The following is a 26,831-nucleotide window of genomic DNA, read 5'->3' on the forward strand; positions in this document are numbered from 1 at the left end:
TGAAGCCCTTGTGTCTCCAAGTATCTTGTGGCTTAACTACTGGAAGCCCTGCCTGATCAATCTACAGTGCCTTCCAGGCAATCACTTCTGCACTTGCTTTACCCTCTACAGAGGGGAACCTGGTTAATCAGGAAAGAAACTCCCTCAAAAGGTAAACAGTGAGTAGAGTGTACATATGGCGGAAAACAAATGACTCTTGGTACCATGTTGTGGGAATTATCTCGCTTCAATAGATAAAGGAGTAGGGCAAGCCCAGGTGGCACTGGTGAGTAACCGCCTCCATTACATGGTCCATTCCTGACGTGTGCACCAGCCTCTCGGAGAAAACCCCATCCGTACACTCGGCAGTCTCAGAACCGCGCTGTCCACTTGTCGTGTGGCTCTGTGTCGACACTGTGCACCGCCATGGCCGTGACTGCCTGTCAGGGCTTGGGGTTCGTGGTTTCACTGATTGGGATTGCGGGCATCATTGCTGCCACCTGCATGGACCAGTGGAGCACCCAAGACTTGTACAACAACCCCGTGACAGCTGTATTCAACTACCAGGGGCTGTGGCGCTCCTGTGTCCGAGAGAGCTCTGGCTTCACCGAGTGCAGGGGCTACTTCACCCTGCTGGGGCTGCCAGGTAAGGGCCAGGTGCCTGGCTGGCTGGAGGGAGAGATTGGAGGTGGAGAGGAAACTGCAGTCTCTGCCTGGGCACCATGACAGAGACTGCTGGTGGGGGAGGAACTGTGATTCACGTTTGACAGGGGCAACAGCCACCAGCACCAGGGTGGAATTGGAGGACAGGAACCTTAGGGAGAGGAAGTTTCTGGAGCTGTCTGAGCTCCTGTTCCCCTAGTTGGATGGCGCCCAAGTCTCCCAAAGGAACTTATTTTTTCAATGACTCCTATGTGAGCAATGGCATAGTCTCAATACCCATAGGAACAGGACTCAGGAGGCCCAGACTTCGGGCGCTTTGTTCCTTCAGCCCCAGAATTCCCCCTCACTGAGTTGGGGACTGCCTATCTCCTGAACCGAGTTCCATCTTCAGGCCTCCTTGTGCCTGACCTCAGCTTCCAGGGACACCTAAGTAAGCAGCAGCGATAGAAATGGGGCAGAGGAAGAAGGCAGAGAAAAAGAACTAGGTGGCTGTGTTTCCCTGGGACGTCAGATGGGCCCCTGCTCTGGGGCTCCAGGTTCCTGACCTCCAGAAAATACTGGCGACAAGGAACCAGACTCAGGGCGCTCTTTGCACAGGGGCTTCTGCTGTGGCAAATGGGTTCTGCCATGCAGGGAAAGGTGTTGCAGGCTGTAGTGCCCCCTTCCAGGGACTGGCATATTCACTACACAAGGATTGTGTTTACTCGCTTAGTAGATTGGTTATTTTAACTAAGAGAAAAATTCAAGTCACAAGAGTAGAGAATGTTAAAAATGTCTTTCACTCAGAGAGTAAGACAATGAATAAACTTGTTTTTAATTTTGCTTATCTGTTTCTTTCACAAATACATATTGAAGTCTTGAGAGGGGCATTCACCTAAGGTTGGCAATGTAAACAGGATCAGAAATGGAAAAGATGGGGCTTTCTCCTCCAGGAATTTGCCATTTGACACCAGGGTCAAGACTTAGACACACAAAAAAGGTAACAAGAGAAGACTTGAATCATACGGTGATTTATTCTTTTATACATTCAACACTTATTTATGGAGAGCTTCCTATAACCTCAGGAATCTGTGGGCCTGCCATTCCCAAAATATAAAAGAGTGCACCAGGCTGGGTATGACAATATGCCAAGTGAGGGGAACAGAGGGCCAGTGCAGCAGGAGAGGAGGGTGAAACTGCAAGACTTCGTCAAGGTGGAAAAACCACAAGTGTCTTGTGAAAAGAAGTTAAGATTTGGAGATAGCAGCAATACAGAAAGGAAAAACAGCATAGGCAAAGTCATGAGGGTGCCACCACCCAAGTCTTACTCAGGGGCAATGAAAGAATAACCTTGGCTGGGGAAGAAAGTTTTTGTGGGGACGATTATGGAGAGCAATGGATGCCAGGCTAAGGCGTTTGGAAGTCATTGAGAGGTTGGTTGGTTGGTTGGTTGGTTGGTTGGTTGGTTGGTTGTTTGGTTTGGGATTGTGGTATTTCAAGGATATTAATCTGGCAAGAAGATGCAAAAGAGATTGAATCAGTAGGACAGTCGAAGGCAAAGGCAGTAGAACCAAAGTGGGAAGGAGGGACTGGGTATAAGCAGCAGAACGTGAGCCAGATGGGTGGGTAACTGGCAGCTGGTCAGTGGGGTCTCCCTCCACTAGGGACCAGAAGGAAGGTGAACCACTTCCACATTCCTATGTCCTGCTGACCCCTCCTTAGCTCTTGGTCTAACCACTTGCCACTGAGATTCTCCCTCACTGCAGATACAAAGTGCCCAAAACCTGCCCAGTGGCTAGGACTTGGGTCCATGCAGTTACAGGCCATAGTGGGGAGAATCAGCCTATGGCTGACCTCATGCCACACACAGCACCCACAGTGACATCTGAGGGCTTCATTCTGCTTCACAAAGGAGAAATAACAATGACAAATCATGCACTAGCACTTGAGTAGGCAACTGCCTTACAATATTTTGTATTATCTCTACAGCCACCTTGTTAGTTTGGTACTACAATTATAACTTTTTAAGACAAGAAAACTGATTCTGAGTAACTTGCCCAAGGACACTTACAGATGTAGCCAGAGCTAAAACCCTGTCCTGTCTGCACCTAAGCCCTGGCTTGCAGCCCTAATAGCGAGCCCTAAGACACAAAACAGAAATCTCTCCTGACCCAAGGTAGAAATTCCCAGTGCAGAAGCACCTTCCTGTTCTCATCGCTTGCCTAAGTCTGATGCTGCAGGCCCATACAGAATTCTCCTTGAATGGGGTCCTGGACTAACAACAGCTGTCAACATCCCCCCATTCTATATATATATATAAACTTGTTTTTATATATTTATATATAGAGAGATATATATGGAGCTGTCTGAGCTCCTGTTCCCCTAGTTGGATGGTGCCCAATTCTCCCAAAGGAACTTATTTTTTCAATGACTCCTATGTGAGCAATGGCATAGTCTCAATACCCATAGGAACAGGACTCAGGAGTCTACTATATATATGTTTGTATATATATATAGCACTTTGTATCTGCAGTGAGGGAGAATCTCAGTGGCAAGTGGTTAGACCAAACTATATATATGTTTATATATAGAGAGAGAATATATATATATATATATATATTTTTTTAGTAGAGACGGGGTTTCACCATGTTAGCCATGATGGTCTCCATCTCCTGACCTCATGATCCACCCGCCTCAGCCTCGCAAAGTGCTGGGATTACAGGCGTGAGTCACCACGCCCGGCCACATCCCCCCCTTCCTATGCTGGAGAGATAGAGAGATGGAGGCTCAGAGGAGCAAGGTGACTCGCCCGGGCTCAAAGATCTAAAACTGAACCAGACTGAATCTACCTGTTATGCCTTCTCTTAAAACGTGTGTGTGTGTGTGTGTGTGTAAAATAAAACTATTTGACTATTTAATAGTTTATAGAAGTATTTTTCAAAGAGAATATTATAGATTATAGAGTACCTTTTAAAAGAAAAAATTCTTACATACGATCAAGGTTGATCTAAAGTATACTTATTTTAATGTTATTTTAATATATACAAGTATAACAATAGACTTAAATTCCTTATGCGTATGTCTTATACAAGTACAAAAACCACATTTGCAAATGTAAGATACATAATACCTAAAAACTAATAAGCCCATATGTAAAATGCAACTGAGTGTGAGAGATAGTGCTCATTTTCATTTGGGGTGAAACAGGACAAAGATACAGCCTCAAACAAGTGGATTTTTTTTTTAATTTCACCTGTTTTAGTGTTCAACCTTGATATTAATAACATAGATTCTCTATTCACATAGAAGTGTTTTACAAAATAATACTAACTTTAAGGTAATCATGCCTCACACTTAGCCACCACCCTCTCAGCAAAGCATTCTCTCATGTCTGGGGTAATGAGGTGTCTATGACTTGATAGTTCTCTGCAATAGTGTTGCTTGTTTAAGGAAAGGTTGTATTGTGGTGCTCCTGAAATCCAGCTCTAATGGCTATCTTAAACCACTTATTTCTAGAATTAGACAAAAAAAAGTTGTTTGCTGTGTATTTACTACCAGTAATTGTAGCAATCAGGTCTGACCAAAGACAGGCCTGTGAAATGCTTGCAGGTGATGCTAATGTACTGACCGCCAGCGTGCAGGCATTTGAGTTTGGAGTTCCCCCAATTCTATTTTCTGTTTAAGCTACATGACTCCGTTCATTAGCAATTGAGGATGTCATTTGGCTGTCCTCTGGCGCAAATATGATCATAAACACCAACACAAACATAATCCGTAAGTAGTCAGCCAAAGGATCTGGAACATTCTTGTTTTAATTTGTTTCTCATTTACATTGAAATGAAAGTATGGAATTTTAAAATTTTCATTGAGAAGCTAACATAACCTGAGGATGGAAACACAGACCCTCAGGCTCAGAGGGAAGAAGACAGATACTACCAAATCCTCCAGAGAAACCCTAGGCATAGAACTGGTGGTCACCTTACTGGGCAAAGTCATTTCATTATGCCCGTAACCAGTAGTCAACCTTTTCTGGACTGACTGGGTTTAGACAAGGTCCCTTCTTGGAGGGATCAAGGAACAAAAAGCAAAGGCCTTTGGTCCTTTCACACACATGGAAATAATAAGGAAATAAACAACAATTTAGAAATTGTGGCATTAGAAGAAATATTTATTCATTCAACAAACATTTATTGAATACCTACACTGTCCCAGGCAGTCTGCACATGGGGAATATAGGTGTCAAAGGACTCATGAATCTAGGAAGACAGACATACAGTAAACAGATCATTGCAACATAGAGTTTCTCAACCTCAGCACTATTGACATTGTGGGCCATATAATTCTCTTCTGTAGGAGCCTCTCCTGCACACTGTAGAACATTTAAAGGCATCTCTGGCCTCCACCCACCAGATATGAGTAGCATCAATACCCATCCACACCAGTTATGGCAACCAAAAATGGCTCCTTACATTGCTAAATGTCCTCTTATGGGCAAATCATCCCTGGTTAAGAACCACAGCAATAAATTGTAGTAAGTGCCATGTCTGGTACGGCGTGCAGACCATGAAGAAAGGGAAGGCTTCCAAAAGGAATGACAGCTGCACTGAGTCAATAACAACAGATATGAACTACCCAAGAAGATAAAGAGGCAAAGGGGTTTCCAGAAAGAGAGACCATCATCTTGGAAAATCACAGTGGCATGAGAGAGTGTGCTATGTTAAGAAAATTAAAAGAACTTAGTTCTGCTTATGTGTGATATGGGCTGGGGAAGGTGGAGTGCACAGTACAATGATATCTGTTAAACACTTAAGACTAATATGTTTAAATATTTGGCAAAATCAAAATGAAAAAAGTTTTACTAAGAAATTTTTTAAAGACTTAGTAGAAATATACAATACAAGTTTCTAGATGGGAATGTTATTAAAATGTAAATTTGTCTCTAATTAACATGTAATAATAATAATAGAATTTATTAAGACCTTACTATGTGCCAGGCATTGTTTTAAGAAATTAACATATGCCTGTTGTGTTTTAGCTGGAGAGTCAGAATAATAAAAATTTATTTAAAGAAATTAATATATGCCTGTATTAATATACATAAGTTAAATAATTATAAAAATTTAGGCCAGGCATGGTGGCTCACACCTATAATCCCAGCACTTTGGGAGGCCAAGGCGGGGGGGGATCATTTGAGGTCAGGAGTTCGAGACCAGCCTCACCAACATGGTGAAACCTTGTCTCTACTAAAAATACAAAAAAATTAGCCAGGTGTGGTGGTGCAGGCCTGAAGTCCCAGCTATTCAGGAGGCTGAGGCAAGAGAATCACTTGAACCCAGGAGGTGGAGGTTGCAGTGGGCCGAGACTGCACCACTGCACTCAAGCCTGGGCAACAGAGTGAGACTCTGTCTCAAAAAAAAAAAAAAAAATTTAGATAAACTACCTATACATACTTTAATCTTTGCAACTGCCCTATGAAGTAAGTAGTAGTATTATCTCCATTTTGTAGGTGAGGAAACAAGCACAAAGAGGTTAAAATATTTGCTTAATGGCACTGTGGTAGTAAATGGCAGAATGAAGATTCAGACCATACAGGCGTTCTTCAGAGCCTGAGCTCTTCTCCTTTACAAGAATTCTTATCAAAATACTGGTAAGAGTTTCCCCATGGGAACTTGACGAAGTGTCTAGGTATAAGAAGAAGCAGACAAAAAAACAAAAGTTTTTTTTTTTTTTAAATGAATAATAAAGTGATGGGCTAACGCTGCCAGATATTCAACCAAATATTAAAGCTTTGAAAGTTAAAAGTATGCTTTGGTACAAGGATGGACAAAGAGATTAATGGACCAAAATCTAAAATCAGAAAGACATATATGTGAGTTGAATATAAGATAGAGAAGATTTTACAAAGCAATGAAGAAAAAGGAAGTTATTTAGTTAATGCTGTAGAAGTTATTGACTAGCTTTTTTGGAAGGAAAAAGTAATTACAGTATGACTAACAAATATACCAAAATAAATCCTAGATTAATTAAATATTTTAAAATATAAGATAATTTTAAACATTTTAAAATTACAAAATAATTCTAGAATAACTATCTCCTAAATGGAAACTATTCTCTCAGCATAGAAATAGTGAAGGAAAACACAAAGAAAAAGTAAACTGATTTGACTACCTCAAATATTTATTGAGCATACTTTATGTACCAGGCAGGAAGCACATAGAATAAAATACATTATATGTTTTTTCCTAAATCATGAACGGAATTTAAAAGCAAATAATCAATGGGAAAAGATGTTTTTAGTAATTACAGCAATGTATTAAAATCCTTAACAAATACGTAGCTCAGATAAACTGACAGAAAAAGTGCTAAAATTCTAGTAAATCAGTGAGGTAGGAATACAAACTGACAATTCAAGAAAAGAACAAAAATCAAATGCTTCATCCAAACTTGTTGGGTTTTTGTTTTTCTTCTTTTCTATTTTTGATGATAAACTTTTTTTTTTAATTTTTATACTTTCAGTTCTGGGATACATGTGCAGATGTGCAGGTTTGTTACATAGGTATACATGTGCCACGGTGGTTTGCTGCACCCATTAACCCACCATCTACATTAGGTATTTCTCTTAATGCTATCCCTCCCCTTGCCCCCCATGCCCCGACAGGCCCCGGTGTGTTTTGTTCCCCTTGCTGTGTCCATGTGTTCTCATTTTTCAACTCCCACTTATGAGTGAGAACATGCAGAGTTTGGTTTTCTATTCCTGTGTTTGTTTGCTGAGAATGGTTGTTTCTAGCTTCATCCACGTCCCTGCAAAGGACATGAACTTATATTCGTTTTTTTTTTTTAAAGACTCAAACTCAGTAATTAAAGAGATGCAAGTTAAAACAAGTAATCGTATACATATATAACTTGCCAAATTCACAATGTAGACTAGGATGTAAAGAGATAAAAACTTTCAAACACTGCTGTTAGGATAAAATTCATAGAAAGCAATATGGTTGTGTATAAAAAAAGATTTTTTAAAACTTCACAGTTTTTGACAACATAATTTCACTCGTAGGAATCTATCCTAAAAGAGTCATCAGAAATGCTGACAAAGAGTTATCTGTAAGATGTTCATCATAACACTGCCTTTTATTCAAAAAAATGGGGGAACGTACAATCTAACTATACAAAAATAGGTGAATAATAGCACTTCTATATAATGAAATACTAACACACTCGTATTAAATGATGTTTACAAAAGCTTTGGTGAAACTAATACAATTAAGTGAAAAGAGCAAAACATCAAACTATATTATCCTTTAATTATGTAAAAAATACATACAGAGAATTGATAAGAAGGAAGTATGCCAACTATTTTGTCTAGGGTTTAAAATTGTGAGCAATTTGTTCAAATTCTCTCCAAATTTTCTATTATGAACACCAAAAGGTGAAATTAAAACTTAGGGATATATAATGTAGTAATATTTTTGAAGAAAAAAATTAATAGATGTGTCAATTGTTTTTCTCACTAGTATATTCATTTTACTTCTTCCTAATTCCTAGCTATAATATTTTCTATTGTTATCTATGCCACCATTTTTGCCTAATTACCATAGACAGTGTTATAAAAAGTGGTGGAAATGTTTTCTCCAATGTCAGTAAAATAATATAAGCTCCTGGAAGCTTACAACCTGAAATGACGCTGCCAGGGCCGTATTTAAACCTGAATGTAGGGATGATTTCCCCTAGGAAGTCAGCAAAAAATTTAGCTCCATTTTAAAGGTGATTAAACAAAGTTGTACCAACCCCATTATTGTTAAACAGAATCAGTCCTGGACTTATCTGGTAGAGATACATCGATATGTTTCAATAAAGCCTATTGCCATAAATGAGAAAGTCATATTTTCCTCTGCAGACCCCCATTCATTTTTTGGCTGATTCGGCTAAAATAGTAGTCTGCTCAGAGCCCAGAAAACTTACCAGGAAGTAAAAAATCCTATCTTCCCGGTGTTTTAAAACACGTCAATATTTATTTCACACAGAAGAAGAAGTCTGTAGATTTACAATTTCCCTCCTCTCGTTCAGTCTTCTGCCTAGGAAGAGATAGTCTTAGTTTATCCTTTAAAATTAACTTTTTCTATTTTCAAAAAGTGACACTGTCTCCATTTCAGCCAAGAAAGAAAATTTAATTCATTGTTATCTGAGTAACATTTTTCCCTATTTTGAAACTCTGCAGGAAAACATTTGCATAGGGAAACTGGGGGAGGAACTGCCACAGATGAAAAATAGATATCTTTAATCAACTATTGTTTTTTATTTTTCCATCTTCAATTATGTTTTTGGTGGTATTCTAACACATGTACATGTATTGTCGGGGTAGGGTTAGACAAATGTCATAAATTGAACATCTGAAAATCAAACCGATAGAGCTTTTTAAGAATAAAAAGAGGCCAGGCACAGTGGCTCATGCCTGTAATCCCAGCACTTTGGGAGGCCGAGGCGGGCGGATCACGAAGTCAGGAGACCGAGACCACGGTGAAACCCCATCTCTACTAAAAATACAAAAAATTAGCCTGGCGCGGTGGCACATGCCTGTAATCCCAGCACTTTGGGAGGCCGAGGCGGGCGGATCACGAAGTCAGGAGACCGAGACCACGGTGAAACCCCATCTCTACTAAAAATACAAAAAATTAGCCTGGCGCGGTGGCGGGCGCCTGTAGTCCCAGCTACTCAGGAGGCTGAGGCAGGAAAATGGCGGGAACCCGGGAGGCGGAGTGTGCAGTGAGCTGAGATTGGCCACTGCCCTCCAGCCTGGGTGACAGAGTGAGACTCCGTCTCAAAAAAAAAAAAAATTAAAAAGATACCATTTGACCTAGCAATCTCATTACTGGGTATATACCCAAAGGAATATAAACCATTCTACTATAAAAACACATGCACATGTATGTTTATTGCAGCACCATTTATAATAGCAAAGATGTGGAACCAACCCAAATGCCCATCAATGATAGACTGGATAAAGAAAATGTGGCACATATACACCATGGAATACTATGCAGCCATAAAAAAGGAATGAGATCATATCCTTTGCAGGAACATGGATGAAGCTGGAAGCCATCATCCTCGGCAAACTAACACAGGAACCAAAAACCCAACACCACATGTTCTCACTCATAAGTGGGAGCTGAACAATGAGAACACATGGACACAGGGAGGGGAAAAACACACACTGGGGCCTGTTAGGGGTTAGGGGGATGAGGGGAGAGAACCTAGATGATGGGTCAATAGATGCAGCAAACCACCATGGCACATGTATACCTATGTAACAAACCTGCACATGTATCCTGGAACTTAAAGTAAAATAAATTTTTTAAAAAATGAAATAAATTTTTAAAATGAGGATAAAAAGCCTGCCTGTTGGTTGAAATAAAAGTAAGATAGACTCTGTCCATGGAAACAGTGGTAGAATCATTCCTGAATTATTCCAACAACAGTTTTCAACCTAATTGGTCAATCTATGCCCACCAGCAGAAACCAGTGTCACTTCTGGCTGTCCCTTTCCCTCCTTTTAGAACTGGCCTTGTAACTCAACTCAAGGGATACACAGCCATCAACACTCCTTCACTGTAAATCATGTAACTGTTGCTTACCGTCTTCTTTTAGGCTTTCTGGCTCATGCTTCACTCTCTAGAAACACTGATCACGGAACCTAAAGTAAGGTGTGCAGTGAAGGGAAGTGTTGCCTCCATTCAAATTATGGGTAGTTCTTCCCTGTTTGCTTTCTGTGTTTGCTGGGAATAATGCTGTGGGAGCGGTGGCTGGGTGCACCCAAGATAACAAAATGTCCAGACACAGAGGCTCGTTTCCTGGAGAACCTGTAAAGATCTATATAGGTTAAAGATTGGAGTATGTATGTGGGTGGGTGGGTGTGTGTGTGTGTGTGTCTATTTCAGGGCCTTGAGGTCCAGATTTTGGAGAGTCTCATTAAAATGTCCCTGGGGGGCCGGGCGCGGTGGCTCACGCCTGCAATCCCAGCACTTCGGGAGGCCGAGGGAGGCAGATCATTTGAAGTCAGGAGTTCAAGACCAGCCTGACCTACATGGTGAAACCCTGTCTCTACTAAAATACAAAACTTAGCTGGGTGTGGTGGCAGGTGCCTGTAATCTCAGCTAGTCAAGAAGCTGAGGCAGGAGAATCGCTTGAATCCAGGAGGTGGAGGTTGCAGTGAGCCAAGATCACGCCACTGCACTCCAGCGTGGGTGGCAGAGTGAGACTCCCTCTCAAAAAAAAAAAAAAATAATTAAAATTTAAAAATATCTCTGGAGGCTGGGCACAGTGGGTCACGCCTGTAATCCCAGCACTTTGGGAAGCCAAGATAAGCAGATCACTTGAGCTCGGGAATTTGAGCCCAGCATGGGCAACACGGTGAAACCCTGTCTCTACTAAAAATACAATAATTACCTGGGTGTGGTGGTATGCACGTGTAGTTCCAGATACTCTGGAGGCTGAGGCATGAGAATTGCTTGAACCCGGGAGGCAGAAGTTGCAGTGACCCTGACGACACCACTGCACTCCAGTCTGGGCAACAGAGCAAGACTCCATCTCAAAAAAAAAAAAAAAAGGCTCTGGATTCAGAGGCCAGACATACCTGACCCCCACATCCATCAACCAATTCTCCAGCAAAACTTAGTTGTATAGACAAAACACAACACCTGATGTCTTCAGCCAAGTCTCTCTACTGTGATTATACAATTCCTAATATTTTGACCAATTCTAGTGAAAACTTTTCTGCAAAATGTAGAAGATAGTGTATGAGATCTGAAAAGGCTCTGGAGTGTTCTAGTTTAGATCTCACATGTTATGGATGAAGAACCTGTGACCTACAAGGGCTTAGGAGTTTGCCCCCAACATGCCCAGCACATGGCAAGTTAGGGGCAGCATCAGGAGCAGATCCTAAGCCTCTCGGTGACCAGGCGAAGCACTTCAGTCCAGCTAGCCCTGGTCCCTCCTCTGGCCTTTGTGGGACCTTCTGTGCCAGCCACAGAGTCCTCATGTGGTTGTTGTGGCACGAGTGAAAGCATGAGATGGAAACCAACGGGATCCCTGGCTTCCTCTCACCCCAGTTCCAATGCTTGTGGACCAAGAGCATAGCTCTAGGATTTGGCCTCGTGTTCTCAAAAGTGGGGATAACTTTGCCTGCCCCTGCTGCTCCATATGGAAATAGAGAAAGAGCGCTGGACTGGAAGCTGAGGTGGGAGCCCCACCCCTGCCCGTTTTTAGAGTATCTGTGGTTCCAGGCAATGGGACAAGTCCCTTAACTTATCTGTACTTTTCTTGACTCACAACCCAAAAATGGGGATAATAGTACCTACCCTACCCATTTCTGTAAGATCAAAATGGAAAGATGTAAGTGAAAAGTCGTTTATGAGTTGTGAGGAGAAAATGTGAAAAGTCTGGTTTAAGACAGAGAACGGTGGGTACTTCCCAGGGCCATCTTAAGCAAGCTCAGCCAAAGTGGTCTGCAGTCACGTTCCCAGTGGTGGGGATACGTCAGCCTTTTCTCCAGAAGACAGCGCTCTCAGAGGAGCCAGAGCTGGAGGGAGGCCGGTCCGGCCTGGAGCAGGGAGTTCTGCGCCCTGGCACGGCTCTGCGCTGAACCCACCCGGCATGCGGAGGGCAGACAAGTGCCTCTTGGGCCCGCTTCTCTAACAAATGTCAAAATAATGCCCTTGAACCAGGAGTGAAACTGAGCTATCTAAGGAAAACACTGTGAGCAAATACTGAGAGCCTAGGGAAACCATCTGATTAGAAGAGCTGCCCTCAGGAGCGCGTTAGCTGCACACCTTCGGCAGCAGGAGGGCGGCAGCTTCTCGCAGCGGCAGGGCGGGCGGCCGGGATCATGTCCACCACCACATGCCAAGTGGTGGCGTTCCTCCTGTCCATCCTGGGGCTGGCGGGCTGCATCGCGGCCACCGGGATGGATATGTGGAGCACCCAGGACCTGTACGACAACCCCGTCACCTCCGTGTTCCAGTACGAAGGGCTGTGGAGGAGCTGCGTGAGGCAGAGCTCGGGGTTCACCGAGTGCAGGCCCTATTTCACCATCCTGGGCCTTCCAGGTAGGCACCGCACACCCCGGGGCAGGGCCAGGTGAGCCAGGTGAGCGCAGGGAAGGGGGCGTTTGCGCTGAGCCCCATTCCCGCCTCTGGGTGAGGACCCTGACAGCTCTGGCCCAGAATAAAAGGTGTGAATAAAAGGAGAAGCTGGCTTCTCCTTTTTTTTCAAATAGGGCAACAGTCATGCAGGAGAAAATCGGAGGGTTAATACTGAAGGTGACGGAATCGCTAGTAAGGAGGCAGGCCTCAAGAGGAATGGGTCTACTGTAAGGGTATGTTCATGATACCTGGAATAAACTCGTGTTTCTCAAGGAGAAAATAAATTGTGTGCATTACATGCACGTGGCTTGCTCCTGCCTGCACATACATGGCAGCAGGGAAGCAGGATGCTGAGTATTTTGTTATATCTGGAAAAGTTTATTGAGAGCTAATTTCATTTTCTTTCCATTTCAATTAAATTTTTCAAAGTTGGAGTCTCTGTGGGTACCAAAAAGAATGTTGCCATTAAATTATAAATATTCTTTCTCTGCATTTGTATTAAGAATATCTGGCATACTGTCCTAAAAATCAATGTATATCAAAATATAATTACAGAATTATAATTATATTGTGTCAAAATATAAATATAATTACAAATGTGACATCTTTTCACCCCTAAAGATGAAATAAACCCCTGCTTTTAATACAGATAATTACTTCAAATATGCATCATCGCAACTTTGCATTCTGAATAATATGGGAGCTCTATTTATATTTTTTAAATGCAAACAAGAAAATAATAGATCAAGCTAATTAGTGGCTCTAAGGGGTGGCCAAGATGTGAGTGTGATGGAGAAAGGAGAACAATGTTAGGTTTTGCCTCTCTGAAACAAATACCTTTTATAAACAAGCGGATGGAAATAAATTTGCAAGAAATTGTGAAGAGGCTGCAGAGCCCTTGAAACTGAATTGAATTGTGAAAAGCAATTCAACTAATCCAAGTTCATTTTCAGAAAGAAATAGAAGATGGGTGTCAGAGTAGAAGAACTGGATTATTTATTCTGTTTTTTGGAAGCCACTCATTGCAGGACCAATAGGATCACTGACTCTGTGGAAAGACCTGCTTAGGGAAGCAAGGGAGGTAGAACCTGGCCAGAAAAAAGAGAACCAGACTGAGGAGGGATTATGCTGTAGTGGGAGGGGAGAGGTGAGACTCAGGAAATGCGACACGGAGTGTTGAGTTGCTAATTATGTCTAATTTTAACTGTCATATAAAGGAAAAGATTGTCCTCATATTCAAAATTAAGGCATGATATCTTATGACTTCATGTTCAATAACCTCTCCCCAGGGCCCTACTACATATTATCAATCTCTTGCTCACTCTGTATCAGAGTCTCCATACATGGGGCTCCTGAATATTCCCACGCTCCTAAATGGGCAAACTCCATTGCCTCCACTGTGACTTGTCACTCCTATTCTATCAACAGATCCTATCTCCATGACACCCTGTTAGAATAGCTCCACCTCTCCCCCTTGACAGAACAAGATTCTCCTCCCTGCTTTCCTGCTAAGGTCAAACTCTTCTGCTAAGGTCAACCTCCCCAGCAGGGCTCTGAAGGCCTCATGCCACCTGTCTGGGATCATGCCCTGTTGGTCATTCCCTCTCCTCCTTGCCTCTTTCATCTCTTCTCCTCACTTATGCATACGGCCTCCTTTCCGGGGAAATCTGTTGATCCTGATCATTGTCAAGTTCTGTCTCTCTCCTGGGTCACTGACAAACCAAATTAAAAGACTACATTTTTCCACTACCTCTCACCCTTAACCTTTCTCAGTCTGGTTTCTATCCTTCATCTCTTTAGAATGTTTGCTTTTTTGACCATAGCAGAGGATAAAGAGGAGTCTTTTAGTCACTAACTCCTAGTTCTCAGTTCTCATCTCCTTAGACATTTCAAAACCCAACCAACTTCTGTGGTTCCCCATTCCCAGCTTAATTAGGTACACACAGAACAGCCTGACACCAAACCTTCCTAACCCCTCACCTAACTTCCGTGGCGGTCTCTTACCCCCCCATCCTGTTTCTTCTGTCCTTTCAGTACCCTGGACTTGGTCCTGGACACCCATTGCTCCTGCTCCCCTGACTTCCCCCCTCCACCACCCCAACTGTCCTCTCACAAATCTTCCCCCACATCTCCTCAAGCCCCCAAATTGAATAAAGATTCCACAAGTCTCTGTACCAAACCCAGAACATTCTCATAGCATTGAGCGTATTCGCTCCTTGTGACACTGCTCTCAAATCTGGGAAGCATTTATTGCATACCTACAAAGAGTACACAACACAAAACTGGCCTTGTCGGCACCGTAAATTCCAGCGGAGGGGACAGGCGTGTGCATGAATGTCAAAGCAAAGGCAACACATGGCATGGGGCTTTGACACAGATGTTCGGAGCACCAGAAAGAAAGTGGTTATTCAGTAGGAAGAGTCAGGAGGGGGGGAAATCAGGACAGTTTCAGTGAGGGAGTTCTGTTTGAGTCAGAACTTTAGCTTATTAACTTGGTTATTTTTACATTTGTCTCATTCAGCTTCTATGTGGCGGTTCCCTTCAGCTAGATAAGAATTATTTCCCCAGTTCCCAGAAAAGGGCCTGGTAGAGTGAGTATTCAGCAAAGGATTGATAAACTAAGTTGAAATAAATAGTACGAATAGTTCATTTTAAGTGTTTATGCAAGCCATTGAACTAAAAACAGGTTAAGATCTTCCCCCAAAAAGGACAGTAAATCATTTCTGTACTACAAACTTTTTGTTATTGTGGCTCCATATATAGAAAAGGACCTGGTCCTCCTCCTGCCTGGAACAGATTCATTTGTTCATCCAATCATGTATTTAACAAATATCTCTTGCATGCCTACTGTGTTGCAGAGGCTAGAGTTCAGAGACTATTAGTCAGAGTAGTTAATGTCTGCTGCTGCAACAAACAAACCTAAACATCTCAATGGCTTAACACAACAAAAGTTTACTTCCTGCCCACATAAAGTCCACTGTAGGAAGAGCAGCCTCCTTGTAGCTATATTATTCAAAGTTGCTGGGGCAAGAGAGTAAAGGCTTGAAGGAGGCACAACAGTTCTTAACTGCTTCAATCTGAAAGTAACACATGTCACTCACAGTGCATTGGCCAGAACTAGCCATATGGCCCCAGGAGCTGGGAGATGTAGGAGCACATAGCTATTTGGTGAGCACCTACTGTCTCTACCACAGGAAGCATTTGAATCGTAACTGCCTGGGCTGCAACACATCAACCACACTTATTTCAGTTCTGCCAGACAGATAATTCCCTGAACATCAAATAGTCAAAACCAATGAGATTGCAGAAGAAGATATACCATTAATTTATATTCAAACAAATATGATTGAATTATATGTGTAAACTATCATCTGATACAAGATAATATATAGTGTGTAATTCAGAGCTAGACATTTTGGTGGGGATGGCCTGGAATCAGGAAAGAGGAGGGGTTTGAGGCAAATTTCTACAGTGTAAAAATTCCCTAGCATTTAATAACAGAGGAATGTAAATATGGCCATGGGCGGGGGGGGCGGGTAAAAGCACATTTTTTTCAAAAAGCAAGGAGGAAGAAAGGAACAGTGGATGAGGGAGAGAGGAAGGGAAGGCGAGAAAGAAGAAAGTAGAGAGGGAGAGAGGAAGAGAGGTGGGAGAATTGGTGATGCTAGGTACTTTTATTCCATGTCAGGCCAGACAAAGACCTCTTAGAGAGGGAACCCAGTTGCCACTCATGGAAATCTGAGATGTTTCAGACCCACAAAAGGAGAGGTCCTTGGCTCTCTGAGAAGGATTTTAGGGAAGCTGGAAGAAATGACTTCCTCAAATCCCATCTGGAGGACAGCAAATGTGAATGTCAGGGCCAGTAGCAATGCATTGAGGGCTCTTGGAAACTGTTGGTCACAAGACCATCTGTTGGTAAGCTCTGTTGGTGGTAAGATTGTGGCCAGAGGACTCTGATATGCCTGTCTTTCATCTCCCACAAAAGGCCCACAACAAGCATAGGGGGTTGGGGAAGTAGGAAGTGGGTGCTGCTTTGTGTCCTGTCTCCTAGTTGTGCTGTGAAAAGTCAAGCTGGGCTGAACCACCATGGGAATTGGGAGACAGTTCCCAGCAGCCACCACAGAAGTATACCCCAGTTCTGCCTATCTGAGTTGAGGGAAGAGGATTTCACCAAAAGCCAGAAAAAAACACTTCTTGGGATTGAGTTTGCAGAAAAGGAGGTACTTTAAATCACTGAAAATCTGTGGCCTTCAAGAAGAGTGTGGACTTAAAAGCAGACAGTCCCCATGCAGCAGGAATGGCTGCGCTACAAATTGGCACCCCAAAATACAAATATCTGTTTGATGACTTAGATAAGCAATGGGCAGGAGCTGGGAGTGGTGGCTTACACCTGTAATCCCAGCACTTTGGGAGGCCAAGGTGGGAGGATTGCTTGAGGCCAGCACTCAAGACCAGCCTGGGCAACAAAATGAGATCCCATCTCTACAGTAAGTTTAAATTTTTTAAAAACTAGCTGGGAACAGTGGTATATGCCTGTAATCCCAGCTATTCGGGAGACTGTGGCAGGAAGATCACTGGAGCTGGAGTTAGAAGTTGCAGTTAACTGTGATCATGCCACTGTACTCCATCTTGGGCAACAAAGTGAAACTTCATCCATCTCTAAAAATAAAATATTTGAAGAGCGTAAGAATGGGCAGGAAGATTACCAGGAGGAAAAGGCTCGAAAGAAACTCAAAAGCTAAAGGCAACAATGCAAGGAGATAAAACAGCCCAAGAGGACACTTGTGGGGCTCCTAAAGGAGCTGGAAGGAATAACAACCAGCCAGGACCTAATGCCTAACTTCCCATCAGAAACAGCTGTGTAAAGTATTTTCTTGCGCTTGACGAGGAACTGGGGAAGACAGACCTGAAGCAGAGGAGCTGGATGAAATGCCTGGAGGGAGAAATGTAAGTTTGCAATGATTCTCCCAGAGAGTTTAATTTTGACCTAGAACCCAGAAAAGTATCACTTTTTAGCACAGAAGTAAGCCTTAAAGTGTTTACAGAAAGGCAAAAGGCAGATACCTATAATACTTTACTTAATAATCATAATTATCACTGGGCACAGTGGCTTGCACTTGTAATCCTAGCAACGCAGGAGGCTGAGACAGAAGGATCATCACTTGAACCCAGGAATTCAAGGCCACAGTGATCATGCCACTGCACTCCAGCATGGGCAACAGAGCAAGATCCCACCTCAAAAAATAAATATAAATAAATCATTATAATAATCATTACCAGTTATTAAATTCTTCCTAAGCACAATCTCTGTTCTTGCAAAATCTCACTTAACTTTTCATTCATCTGACAAAAATGTATCATGTCTCTTTGGAACTTACAGTTGTAGAAGAATGTAATTCAATGCAACAGGCTGTATTGTGTAAACTAAAGATAGATTAATGAAGTAAATGGTGGTGGTAGCAGGACTGCATACTTGTATGTTACCAGCTCTGTATAACTGATAGCTCAAGATTCAATCTCATTGTATTCCACACAGTTGATACAGCATGCAGTGCTCTGAGGACAGTGCCAGAAGTAAAATAACTACTATTTATTGAGCTGCATATTGGCTCTTCAGCTTAATCTTTACAAAAATCAGGAAAATGTGTATTAGCTTTAGGTGTAAAAAGTTGAAAACTGAGGCTGGGGGTGAGGGAAGGACATGCCCAAGGCCTCATGGATAGAAGATGGCAGAAACAGGATGTGAACATAAGGCAAAGACTTCCAAGTCTGCATCCTTTTCCCCTGCCCAGACCCTGTTTCTAAATGCAGGAATGGGCTGCCTTTAGAATTGAAGAGCTTGGTCTCGGCTTGAGCACAATAAGCGCAGAGGGTATATGGGCGTTGACCCATTTGTAACAATATCATCAATGATGTGAAATCAGGAGTATGAATTAAGTTTAAAGCATGGATGACTTGCATCCCATTCACACTTGCCTTCCCTGGAAACAGCGGAAAGGACGAGTAAAGGGCCAACAATAAGCAGAATGGAGAGGGGGCAAAGATATGGCAAACTCATGTCCCTGGCTCCATAATGTCCCTGGCTTGACATCACAGTCAAGTAATGCTTTTTCTAAAGTGCTTGCAAACATTTTGACTAAATTTGGTAAAGTGGTAAGCCTTACAGTTAGAGGGAAGTGAGCTAGAATCAAGGGCACAGCTTGGCCACCTACATCTCTGGACCTCACTTTCCCCATTTGTGAAACGCCTCACAGTAAGACATTTATATGAAAGTGCTGGGCCGGGCACGGTGGCTCACTCCTGTAATCCCAGCACTTTGGGAGGCCAAGGTGGGTGGATCACCTAAGGTCAGGAGTTCAAGACCAGCCTGACCAATATGGTGAAACCCTGTCTCTACTAAAAATACGAACAAATTAGCCGGGCATGGTGGTGTGCGCCTGTAGTCCCAGCTACTCGAGAAGCTGAGACAGGAGAATTGCTTGAACCCAGGAGGCAGAGGTTGCAGTGGGCTGAGATCACCCCACTGCACTCCAGCCTGGCTGACAGCAAGACTCTGTCTCAAAAAACAAACAAACAAACAAACAAACAAACAAAGTGCCCTGTGACCCATTTACAAGATCTAGCTCTTGGCATCACTAAATCATCACTGCTGTGTCTACATCACTCAGGGCTCTCAAACACTTAGGACATTTGATCTTCTAGCCTTTTTTTCCTCCAAACTCAAAAACATTTTATGAATTCAAATATCCAAAGGAAAGATCACTTAAGGCCCTGTGTTCTCCCTTCCCATCCCCATCCTACCCGTGTTCTGCGTACTTCACTGTATCTCAGCCCCTTTGCAGGCACTGAGGGTTTTGATTTTTTTTTTATATGACTATCTACATTTTCCCCCTTCTGCTTCAGTGTGTAAAAACAACAGCCACGGGAGAGTTACAGAGTTTCCTATCAACCTGTAAATCATATTTACACACACAGGAGTGAAGTTTTAAACCAGACCACATTTAATCCAGAGAACAGTTTCACAAAACCTTCACAAAATCTAAATCAAAAATCCATAAGGGAAAAAAGTGAGACTTCTCATAAGTATCCTTTTGAAAGGAGCTTGTCTGTTTATTTCTTGCTATTGGCTGAATGGTTTCACTGGTTATGAAACCAGTTTGTCTTTCCCCATTTTCCGGTAGAAGAAACCAGCCCTAGAAGGTGAAGTGATTATAAGTTAGTTATAAAGTTGGGGAGTCTATTGGTGTTCAGTAAAGCTGCTTTCTCTCTCTTCAAAAGAGAAAGATATTTCAGCATCAGCATGCCTCTTCAAATATGTGGACAAACATCTAAAAGTTACACGTTATTGTGTATGATGAAGACACCACAGGGAGCTGAGAACAGGTCTACACAGCTCAAGAGAACCTTCAACCTAGGTAAATGAGGCTGCTGGCCCTGATTTCTCAATGAGAAAAGCTAGGAACCAGAATGCCTGCTCAGCTTGCAGCTGTGGTGGTCCCCATTTAGATGGCAGGGGCAGCTACCACAAAGCATCATGCCCTAGGATGGCCTAGTCAGTGGTGCAGCATCATTTCTTGGTGGGGAGACACATCATCAGAGTTGTAGGTGGATCTCACCTTAAAGGATGTCTTAGACAGTTCCTGCTGCTATAACAAGATTACCTTAGACTGGGTAATGTATAAACCACAGAAATTTATTCTCACAGTTCTGGAGGCTGGGAAGTCCAAGATCAAGGTGTCAGCAGATTCCATCTGGTAAGGGTTCATGCTCTTCAAAGATAGTGCCTTTTGCTGTGTCCTCATATGGCAGAAGGGACAGAAGGGCAAAAGAGACAAACAGGCTCCCTCAAGGCCTTTTATAAGGGCACTAATGTCATTCCTGAGGGTACCTCCTACAGACCTCACCTCGCAGTAGTATTGCACTAGGGATTACGTTTCAACATATAAATTTTGGAGGGAAAGACACATTCAAATCATAGCAGAGGTGAAGAGGAAGGTCAGTGAAGATAGAAACCACCTATGCCGCCTCTCCTGTCAGCTAGCTCCCCTGCTCATTGAGGGTCTTGTGTTCATTTTTCCTGATCTTCCCCACTACTAAAGGCTGCTAGGTCCAGGCCTTTCTTTTCTTCCTCTTTTCAAATTGTCTTCCCCTCTTGCCCATAGCAATTCACACACATGGCTGTTTCAAATCCTCAACCATATTTTATCATCATGTGAGAGGATTCACGTTTGTATACAGTTAGTACAAGTCAAAGCTATGTGGAGTTGCCAAGGGATACGTTGTTTTTAGGGAAGGAGAGGAAACTGATATTTATTGAGCCTGGCTTAGGTTTATGCCAAGTAGCATCTGATCCTCACATATCTATGCAAGAGATATCTTTGACTCCCTCCAGAACTGAGGACTCGTTTTCATTGAGCTTAAATGACTTACCTAATAACACTCACCTGGTGTCACATTGTTCTGTAGAATTTTACAAGGTACTAAGGACTTCTGTGTTGATTCCCTGGAATCTCTAGAGAATCTAGCCTCTCCCATCTTATTCTCAAGAGCCTTTCTTCTGGGGTCTGGCCTCAGACTACCGTCTTCTGAGCTCCCCTCCTTTGGGCTCCTCCATTAGCCCTCTTGTCTCCAGTCTAGGACCAAGCAATGCCTGAAGGTATGGCTCCTCCCATCCCCCTACTCCACCAGAGCCACGGTCCAGGCCTTTGGCTGCTAGTGAACTGCTGTCCCATCATCCTCACTCCCACTTCCACTTAGTGATGCCAGCCCCTGAGAACCCTCTTTCAGCCCAACTCTCCACTCTGAGTACCTCTGCTGAGCCCTTCTTGAAAGCTGTTGTCTCGCATTATTCCTTGAAATTTTGTTATTGAATAATTAAATGAAAATCTCTGGGGGTGAGAACAAACATTAATATTTCTTTAAAAGCGCCCCCAGAAGATGCTCAGGTGCAGCCTGTGTTGAAAAAAACCACACCCAAGAGCACCTCACCTGTCAGCTCACAGCTACTTGGGGAATTAAGGTGTTTTGCAACAGGGAGGGAACACTGAGTTCCCATTTTTCTGTTTGCTTCTTTCAGCCCTGAATCCTGCCCACCCTTCAGGTCTGATAACACTTCATTGTTCATTGGGAAGAATGCTGTAGTCACACTTTTGGTGCAGGGAATCAGGCTTTAGAGCCTGTTGACTCACCTGTTATCAGCTGATAAGCCTCTTGATCAGAATATCAAGTAAGAGACAAAATGGCTAAAAGAGAAACCTACCTGCTACCTGCTTTGTGACAGTTTTCTCTGTTTACTTATCTATAGAGAAGATTAGGTTCCCAGAGGGTAGGACCGTGCAGGTGGAGGGGAAGGTGAGTTTACCACCATGAATCTCCATGTCATTACTAGACATAGGAGGTTTCTAGCCATAAGCAGGGGAGCCAATTTCCTCCCACTTACTGGTACCTGCCCCCATGACAGGTGCCAGTGGGACCAAGACTGACGATCGTTGTTTGTAGAATTCTCTTCCCAGCAGAGAAGCAAAGTTAAAATCAGAAGTTTCTTTAGGGAGAAGAGAATCAGAATCAAGTATATAGAGATCAATGGGATAGAACTAGAATAGGTGGACACTGTCATTCATACTTCAGACGGATATCTGGTGAGAAGGCTGCTAGGGCCTCTGTTCCTCAGACATTGCAGGAGGCACTTGAACAAGTTCTACATTATCTAACTCTCCTTTTTCAAAATTTCTCATTGATTGCCGATTTTTCTGGCATGACAAACTGCTTTATGATACAAACACACCTTAGAGTGAATATGCTGGCAGCTCCACTGATGTTTGACTCAGATGCCCATGATGTTGGCTGTTGTAGGAGAGGGAAATCTTCCCAAGGTGACTGGAGAGAGTTCTCTCCCAGGACTGCTGGAAGAGACGAGAATGCTGTCATCTTGAGAGTCACATTTATAAATAATCTACCAGGCCAGGTTATTCCCTAAGACGATTTGGAGAGTGCTTTCTTCCACATTCTTAGCATCCATTTCGGAACATGATTGCTTATGGTTGCATCTCCAAATTTGGAGGATACATTCTGTAAGAGTTTACAGATCCTTGTACCTTGATGGAAGGCAGGACTCTACCTGTTTTTCCAGAATAAGGTGCCTCAAAACAATGTGCTGTGATGGAAAAGTAATGATTTTGAGGCAGTTTTGGATTTGACTCCCAGTTCCGCCTCCTTTCCCTTGATGTGTGTCCTTGGACAAGTTACCTCACCTGAGTCTCCATTTCTGCAACCATAAAATGGGTGATAATTATATTATCTGCATCGTAGGGTTTTTTTTTCCCATGGATTACATTTTCTAATGTCTGAAAATTCCTTACTAGCTTTCACTCAAAAGTAGCAACTGCCTGTGAAAACTAAGGCAGGACAGAACTTTCTATTTTGTTCACAGTTTCCTCTGAGCCTTTTGCCTATAGCCCTATAGGCAGATTCCCTCAGTATCTCCTTCAAAGAGAAAAAAAGTGATAAGCATTTCTCCTGTTTCTTTTCCATTTCCAAATTTCAATTTTGCCTGGGTATTATTAACTGGTCTCACTGAGGGTAGGAATGACACCTCCTTTGAGTGTACCCCACAATCCCCTTCTAGTTAAAACTTGGCAAGGTCTCCATCTGCATTTCTAGCTGGCTCCTGACTTGCTCCCTTGGGTCCAGGTGACAGGGGGAGCCTCAAGAGGGTTTTGCTTCTCCTTTTTAAAAAATTCCTTCCTGGAAAACTACCCACCAGGATGCTAAAGGTGGCGATCTCCAAGAGTTGGAATAGCAGGTTATTGTTTTTTATTTCCTGTTTATAGTTTTCTATACATCTTGAAATTTTTATATTGAGCAGTTATTGTTTATATAACTAGGGAAAAAAATCAGCAATTTCCCAAAAAAGAAAAATGATGCCCTTTACTTCTTCTCTGATACCACACTGCAGAATGCGATGTCTTTGCAGCTGTAAGACTTGGTGTGAGAGGTCCCCTCACATCTGCAAGGGGCTTCAGCAGCACTCTGGTCATGACTTTGAACTTGGAGGGGTGGAAGCTCTCCAAAAACAATAAGACTTTAAAGGTTAGCATGTCTAGACACTGATGAAACCATCTTTCATAAGTTAGAACCACTTGATTTCAAGTAACAGAACCCCAACCTGAATTAGTTCAAACAGGTAGGGATTTAAAAATAATAATAATAATAATAATAATAATAATAATAATGGTGCTGGGATAGCACCTGAAACCTAAGGAAAGAATGTATGTGGACCATAGGAAAAGCTGGAGTCAGGAGCTCAAACACTGACTGTCAGGGCTCTCTACCTCCCTGTTGGGTTTGGTCTGCTTGCCATTATACAGCAGCTCACCGCCTGAAGGAAACGTTGGACGCCCAGGACAGCACCTTATACTTTCAGTCCCTGGAGAGAGACTGGCCGGATGCTCTCTGTGTCCAGCACAGACATTCTGTATAAGTGTCTCATCTGCCCGGTTTGACTCAGATGCCTATGCTGGATTAATTTGCCATGGTCAAGGCACCGGGTATAAAGTTAGGGCCTGAAAGATCGAGGTCAGTATCACTACTCAAAGTAGGGCCTGTGTACCAAGCTGGCGCACAAACTATGTGTTACCCACCTGAACAGTTCTGGTACCGAAATCAAGAATAAATATTTCTAAACATTTATAACAATTTGACATGTCTGTGACACTCAAGCAGGTGATTTTGTATTTTGCCAGGATGTCGATTTGTGACAGATTGGAAATTTAAATTTTTAAGTAGTTTGAAAAACAGTGATTGAAGACATGGCAACTCCTTCAAAAATCATGGACTTAGGAAAAAAGGGGATATACTGGAGGAATAAAATAATTGGTGTCTAGCACATAAGTATCTCCACACAGTTTTGCAATTCAGCTCCACCATACCAACCCACACTAGGGGCCTTGCCTACTGGAACACATAAAGGACTAATTTGTCTTCCTTGTTAAATTATTTATACTTGTAATAGACACGCTTAGTGACTGTCATTCCCCACTTTGGCATAAGCTCCATGACAACAGAGACCATGTCTGATCTGTTGTTAGCTACTGTCATCCCATGGCCAGTCAGGAGGGCTCAGTAAACAATGGTTGCAATGAGTCACAGCAATTTAAGGATGCACTAGAAACAACTTTGGATATATCTGGAGGTAAGGGCACTGCAGAAGAGTCCCTGTAGGGCCTATACGTATGACTGATTCCTAGAAAGGGAACTGCTGATAAACTGTGGTCCAGTTGAAAGGCCTAATATTGTTATATTGATCTTTTTATATACATCTGAAACCTACAGCTCACCATAATCTTAGTAGTTCCTTGTGGAAAGGGACAAAATTGAGTATCCTTGGTATATCACTTAGCAACCTTGGCTTCATCATATGCTATAAATGAATTCTCGGTTTCCTAAAGTGGACACAACTATGTAAAACTTTTATCACATACGGAAGCACAAGAGAAGAAAAATATTTGGGTTAGAAGTCACAGCTATAAGCTCTATCAGTAATTCGAACTCTCACCTTAGACAAACTATTTTCCCTTTCCGGATCCCAGATTATCAAGCTGTAAAAATGAGGAAGCTGAAATAGGTACAATCCAAGGGCCTCCCCGGTTCCAACCATCCATAATTCTCTGATTCTGTAGACATCTGAGTGCATGTCCTTCATCAGTCAGAGAATTGTAAGTGATGTATTTTGTATTTCCCACAATTCCACATCCTTTGACAATGGCAAGGTTCACAGTTTATGGACTTTGCTGTCTCTCAGGTGTTTGGTGCAGGTTAGTTGTGGTTTATTAAACCAGAACCGAATCAAGTGTGCTGAGCTGGTCTGATTCGTCTGCTGTGTCTTGCCCCTTGTCCCACAGCCATGCTGCAGGCAGTGCGAGCCCTGATGATCGTAGGCATCGTCCTGGGTGCCATTGGCCTCCTGGTATCCATCTTTGCCCTGAAATGCATCCGCATTGGCAGCATGGAGGACTCTGCCAAAGCCAACATGACACTGACCTCCGGGATCATGTTCATTGTCTCAGGTAAACACAGAGCCTGGAGTTCCCACTTCTGGAATGTCAAAGCCAAATCATTCTGGTAGAAAAAACGTGACTCCTCCCTACTCCTGAATGTGGTTCAGAACTTTTCATACTGAGATTCACGATCTGAGTGTGGAGGCCCAATTGCGTATCATGAGTGCTAAGGTCCGTCTTAGCTGCCACTCCAACCCCAATAGAAGGGGTTCTTAGCTGGATGCAGTGCTTCACGTCTATAATGTCAGCACTTTGAGAGGCCAAGACAGGAGGATCACTTGAGTCCAGGAGTTCAAGACCAGCCTAGGCAGCATTGTGACACCCCATGTTGATTAAAAGAAATGGTTTTTTATTTAAAAAAAAAAAAAAAAACTTAGTAAGCTTTTGAATCTTAAATTCAGCTGGAAAAAAAAGGTTCTCAACCCTAAAAGAGTCATGTGACTTGATCCCTAAAAGGCATTTTTTTGGCGAGGCTTTAGAAAGTGATTTTAAGGGAAGATATCTTGACATTACCAAAGAAACAGACCAAAAATATTTGGACTATTGAGCCTTGGTCCCAAGATGTATGAAAAATTTCTTTCTGTACACACACATATCCTTCCACAATTAGCAAGATAAAACATTCTAAGCACCTATCACAATGTTTAGCACATAGCGAGAATTCAGTAATCAATGCTTGGTTATAAGGATACAATATTCTGCAGCCTACTCATCTAAACTCATCTAGGCATAAGCTGCCTCAGAAACATTGTAATCCCTTGAAACTAACTCTGGAGATTTCTTTTTCTTTGCCCATAGGTCTTTGTGCAATTGCTGGAGTGTCTGTGTTTGCCAACATGCTGGTGACTAACTTCTGGATGTCCACAGCTAACATGTACACCGGCATGGGTGGGATGGTGCAGACTGTTCAGACCAGGTAACCTCCTAATCTAGGTCTCGTCATTCACCATGATGAATATTGTTATAAGAATCTGATTAAACACATGCGCCTAATGTGACTGTCAGTGCCTGAAATACCAAA

At 42.7% G+C, this 26,831-nt stretch overlaps 1 protein-coding gene across 3 annotated transcripts in view; it reads left to right on the forward strand.

The window, feature by feature from the left end:
* The first annotated feature begins 277 nt into the window (after positions 1-277).
* Positions 278-26,831, forward strand: part of CLDN18 (claudin 18) — a 35,375-nt gene continuing 8,821 nt past the window's right edge. The window contains exons 1-3 of one of the 3 annotated variants that reach the window (XM_011981715.1): positions 278-625; positions 25,655-25,819; positions 26,609-26,726. In XM_011981715.1, the coding sequence (XP_011837105.1) occupies positions 406-625; positions 25,655-25,819; positions 26,609-26,726 (503 nt within the window). In that variant the 5' untranslated portion in view covers positions 278-405. Of the gene's footprint in view, positions 626-12,276; positions 12,720-25,654; positions 25,820-26,608; positions 26,727-26,831 lie in introns of those variants that run through there. The other 2 variants (XM_011981706.1, XM_011981724.1) reach the window with 2 other exon arrangements.

The sequence above is a fragment of the Mandrillus leucophaeus genome, unplaced genomic scaffold (genome assembly GCF_000951045.1).
Source record: "Mandrillus leucophaeus isolate KB7577 unplaced genomic scaffold, Mleu.le_1.0 Scaffold1050, whole genome shotgun sequence".
In the NCBI taxonomy this organism is placed as follows: Eukaryota; Metazoa; Chordata; class Mammalia; order Primates; family Cercopithecidae; genus Mandrillus; species Mandrillus leucophaeus.